The 5,260-nt window shown below is 53.6% G+C and overlaps 1 protein-coding gene across 1 annotated transcript; it reads left to right on the top strand.

Annotated features, from left to right (window-relative positions):
- Positions 1–847: 847 nt before the first annotated feature.
- On the top strand, positions 848–1,336 carry CkaCkLH20_00379 (uncharacterized protein; the record flags this gene model as incomplete). The annotated part of the gene is made up of 1 exon (XM_038883099.1): positions 848–1,336. One exon carries the CDS (start codon positions 848–850, stop codon positions 1,334–1,336), a length of 489 nt encoding a protein of 162 aa, XP_038751804.1.
- Between the last annotated feature and the right edge of the window lie 3,924 nt (positions 1,337–5,260).

The following is a 5,260-nucleotide window of genomic DNA, read 5'->3' as shown; positions in this document are numbered from 1 at the left end:
GTTGTGTGGGTTTTGATGAGGGGTTGGGTCTGGTAGATCGTGCAAAGGGGGAACACGTTGGTCTTGTCGACGGAAGCAACTCTCGATGATTTAGACGGACATCAGCATCAGGTCCTGAACATAAATCGCACCTTTTTACCTTTAGAATTGATACTATTTCGACGGAACATACAGCATTTCTCAGACCATGCGCTTCGATTCCAGCTTCAGCTTCGGACTTCAACTATCGATTCATGTTTCTGAATAAAGAGTCTTTCAAGTCCGTTCTTCCTCGCCACCCTCGACGTAGCGCATCACAATGAATATTATCAATGAACAATACGCAGTCTCCTCTTTAAAGAGTATTGTCCACGAACGACTTGATCCGAGTCCCCGAAGAGACAATGAGAACCACTTTCGTCCATTACCACCCCTCAGTCCTGTCTCTTGGGATGGTATAGATTTGCTGTGGAAGTGCAGACGTAAAAGTCACTTAACCTGGCATGCAGTGAACCGCACCTCGTAATGAATAAGATCCTTGACAGGATCTCACCCTCGTCCGCCTTTTCTTTCAAAGTGGACAAAGTGATCTGATATCTCCAACACAGACACATACTCGAAGAATCCCCTTGTCCCTGAAGAATGACAATGCCTCGATTCATCAATACAGAGCCATTGTGTCCTCGCTCAAAGGCACAATCGCAATGTCCATCAACAAGAATAATCTCACTCAGGCTTTGCCTATAGAAACACCACACCCCCAGAGAAGCCAAGAGCAGATATATCACGATGTGCCAAGAACGCAAAGGAACAAACCCACCACACTCACGTACACACGGATCGCCCATCACGAGCAAGCAGCAATGCCATGTGCACCGCCGAAAACATATACTACACGACATGCGGCTGCTTCTCAGGCCACCACGTCATCTGGGCGTGTCCAAAGTCCACCGCCATTAGTCTCAGCGGCGCGAGCTGCCCGGACACGATCCCCGAGGGCGTCTTCCGCAGGCAGGGCAAGTGCCTGCCGTGCCGGCGACGGGACTGGCAGCAGGAGGTCCTCACCCGGTCCGGTGAACTCCCTCTCACCGGCGATGTTGTCAGCGATAGGCTTACCATTCTCAGCGAGGTGATGCGCCGCGCGATGGAGGGCGCTAGTAAGAAGAAGAACGAGACCGGGCAAGAGACCGGGCAAGAGACCGGGCACACTGAGATCAACGCGGAGGCGGGAGGGGCAAAGGCCGAGGAGAAAACGAGTGTGAGTGTTGCTGGTGACGGTTCGATACTAACCGATAGAGAGGAAAAGACGGACGAGCATCATTTCGAGACGGAGTGTACTTCTTGGCATCAAGTATAAGTTCGGCCGGGCCCCGGTGACTTCGGGAGAGGTTCGGCTTGCGGCCCGATGAGACGGAGCTTCGGTCGAGGCGGCACGGCGCCGCCGTTGTGCAGGTAAGTTACGGAATCAAGCATCGTTGGGATCTTCGGCTGGGACCGTTTGATCTCGACTAACCTTGTTATCATCTTTATGATTGGGCGCGTAGACGAAGACAGCTCTCTGATGCGAAATGAGCCATGTCAATGACACCGCAGAAGCAGGCGGCCGAGCCGCAGTCATGCGGGAGGCAAACAAATTCAGAACATCTAGAAGAAGGAAAAACTTTTTTGTAACGCGCCGTGCCATGGCCTTCCGCGACTCAATGTGACTGCAGGAAGCCACGCCGCATGGAGGCGAGCAGAGGCTCATCTCACCGGCACGGTTCCACCGCCACCGACGCAGCAGCGGAAGACCAAGGATGCTCGTTTCAGGGCTGCTGGTATTTCGAGCCAAAACCGACGACGTGCCGCGGCGTACTTGCTGCAGCCGCAGATCTAGCGTTATGCAGATGCCGACATACGAATTTCGACCGCGTCTCCTGCTGTGGGTAAATCTGTGCAGGCACTGAACTTGCGCGCATATGAATTGTGGTTGAGTGGACGGCCCGCGCATGCCGTCTGCGGTGTTTACCTGCAAGGCATATCAATGACATGGCGTCTGGAGCCCTCCGTCACACCGAGTATAATATGATAGGTCTGGAGTTGCATGTCCCAATGCAGGAAGCCAAAAAAGAAAGCGCCTGTTTGCTTGTGGCTGATCCGGTCACCGCCAACAAACGATCGGCTCAACGATGCAGTTTGCCTTGGCCCCGTGGGATGTGCAGATTGAAGGGCCCAACTGCCAACACCCCACGCGCCAGTTGCGGGCTCAAAACGGAAGACAGATCGAGCAGAGGCGGCGACGGAGGGAAGCCCCAAACAAACGCGCCCGAGGCCTCACCGTTGACAAGTGAGTCCACCGATATAAGGCGCGGCCAGTCCTGCGTGTCTTGGAACGAGGCGGCGCACGGCTGGGGAGCTAGGATAGAAGCGGACAGTCTCCTTTCGTCCTTTCCAAGAAGCCTTTGCCAGGGTGCTGGTGCGTGTCACGATATCCGGTAGGCGGCCTTCCGTTCCCTGGGTTAGATCAGGTAGGGATTTTCGGTTCCGGGGAGCACAGCTTTGAGCTTGGTTGATTCCGCAGAGTGCATTACAATGGTGGATAGTAAGTGTTACTGTGGGTGTTGATGTGTTGCTTCAAATGCTCAGTAGTGCTAAATCGACGACACTATTGACTTCCCAGTATGCCTGACAACTCGAAGTAGCCCTATGCGAGTTATTTTGATCACTGTCCCCACGTGAGCATCATATTTGACGGCTGAGTCGCAGCCTGGCAAGATTCTCTCGATCTGTTCAATGATTGGAAGGGTGGAAGGACTTAACGACCGAGATGACAACCATTGAGAATCCATTCTCGATGGAGACCATGCATCCCGCTCGACTAGGAAAATGGGAGAGGTAGACCGTAGCTTTCGAATAGCAAAGACCACCCAACTTGCTTGAAACTTTGATCTGGCGGACAAGGGCAGATGCCAACTTGCGGGGGTGAGAAGAGGCCATTACCGTTATCGCGGAACATCTTTGTTTTGCCCTTCTTTGTTTGCCTCAGAATTACACCATGTTCGGGCCGGGTGGCGAGCTTTGGAATGCGGCACGGAAGACCGGAAGCAGCAATCGATAATAACGGCGGGAGAGGAAACAATTCTTCCCTGCCTTTTCATCGATCGCCCAGAGATGGATGCGTGGCATTGGTGAAGCCCACGCGCCTTGCAGGCAACGGGAAGCAAACATGAACAATGCGTTTGCAACCAGGGTGCCAGGCCATGTTTCTGATGTTTGCGCTGTTTGCAGCAATCCGAAAATGCAAGTATCTGCAGCATAAAGAATGATTGCCCACAAGGCATTCCCTACCGAGATGCCTGTCCCTAATTCCTCGGCATATGTTGTTTGTTTGCTTGAAATATTACGTCGAGGAGAGAGGACATTGGACGAGCTGGTGCATGATAAGCCGGGTGCGAGCTTGTTTGCTTCCGCTGACGCCCGAGATATAGAAGCAAACACTCTTCGACGGCTGTGGTGTTGAGAATGAAGTCAGCGTCCCGAAGTATAAGTTCAGTATTGAAAATCGGCTGGACGTCTCGACGCCGCGGCGTCCTTGCCTTGCCAATTGTAGATCGCTATGCAGCGCCGGCGACATATTTCTCGAGCTGCTAACCGTGAGCCAATGTGAACTGTTGGCAATAAGAAATCCCCTTCGATCAATCTGTTGAACTGAGCAGATCTCCTAATGACACCGCAGCGCTTGCTCCGAAGCCACCCAGTACATTCGTCGTGACGAAGCAGCGAGCTCAAGCTGGTTGGCTGAATAAAAGCCTAGCTCGACTGCAAGGAGTACCACAGCCAGCCCTATCCCAATTCAAATTAACATCCGCGGCGTGTGACGGTGACTTGGCCGAAGGACGGGATGCGCTGGACAAAAACGACGGCGCCAGTGTGCCAGCAGACGGGAGCCAACTGAACAGTTCGGAGAGGCGGAAGTTGGAGCTCGTTGAGGATAGAAGAAGTTGCCGGAATGGCCTAGAAAACCTGTGCTGCATCAGCCACAGGCTTGAACTGAAGATGAAGCAATGGCTTTGGAAGTTGAATAGCTTCGTTCTGAAGGTTTGACCAGCCCGTCGTGTGGCATAGTAGGCCCAGGCGTCCACATCTTCCAACCAGTACTACCAGCTCAAGATCATGAAAATAGCAGAGGCGCTCCTTGTGTCTCGCACCGCGTCAGCGTAACGGTACGTCGATGAACTATCGAATTGCGGAAGCCGACGCTTGGACTACTTCGATGTGAATAGCCAGGCACCGTCGTTGACGAAGGCGAACACTTGGGACGGATCGTCGAATAGCAACCCAGCGCGTGCGCCTCTGGTAGACCCAAAAAAGAGCTGGCGCGAATTAGCACCCCGGTCCAAGACAAGCCGATGTTGGCGGGAAAAGCCTCAGACCGGAAAACAGCCATGCCTGGAATGGGCTTCAGTTTCGATTTAGGACGGCCTCGTGTGCTGAGGCGGAGCAGCATATCGTCATCTCGCTGCCACAATGTTTGGTGGTAAGCGGCCCAGAGTTTAATGACAAACGACGTTCTGAAGAGTCTGGGGGTCTGACCGGCCGCCCTTGAGCCCCGCCAGATCAGTCCATTAAAGACGCAGTGGAGATTTCTGGGGGCAAGTAGACTACGCCAACAGATTAATTGCTGTGGTTCCATTTGGTGGAGAGTCTAGTGATTCAGAGTCTCGGAACCTCATCGCGCAACGTTGTGACTGGCTAGCCCATTTGTCTCTTGAGTTCTTGGGCACCCGTGTGTTGTGTTGTCTTGCAGCTTGCGTCAGCTTGAACATGGAAGTGCTCGGTGCTGGATTGTCGCTCAGTCGTCGCCACCAGCTGTTTGCTGAGGCAGCGTATCCGATAGGGGACCAGATTGACGAGTGCATTGGCCTATTGTTGAAGAGCGCCTAGTCTGTGCGAGGCGAGGACGATGTTGCATACATCGGGGTTGAGATTCTGACAGCAGACGGCGTGTCAATATTGGCGCGCAAGTTGTTGATGCTTCGGCGATCTCCCCAATGCTGGGATGGCGCTCGGGCGTCGTTGCTTCCTGATGGCACTCCAATAAAATGCGCCAGTCCGTCCTAAGGTTGTCGAGCATGGCGATAAAGTCGGAGCATGCTGCATGTGTGCGCTGGGTATTATCGGGCGGCGGCGACGGCGAAAGTGGAGAGGCAGCTTTGGAGATGGATCCCCATGGCCTCGGATGCGACAATCGCGGGAGATGTCATCCTTGGTTTGTTCTTGGCTTTCAACTGATGTTGATGAA

The sequence above is a fragment of the Colletotrichum karsti genome (assembly GCF_011947395.1).
Source record: "Colletotrichum karsti strain CkLH20 chromosome Unknown Scaffold1, whole genome shotgun sequence".
NCBI classification, from domain to species: Eukaryota; Fungi; Ascomycota; class Sordariomycetes; order Glomerellales; family Glomerellaceae; genus Colletotrichum; species Colletotrichum karsti.
The sequence above is the reverse complement of the archived record's forward strand: the minus strand, read 5'-3'. Positions and strand labels throughout refer to the sequence as shown.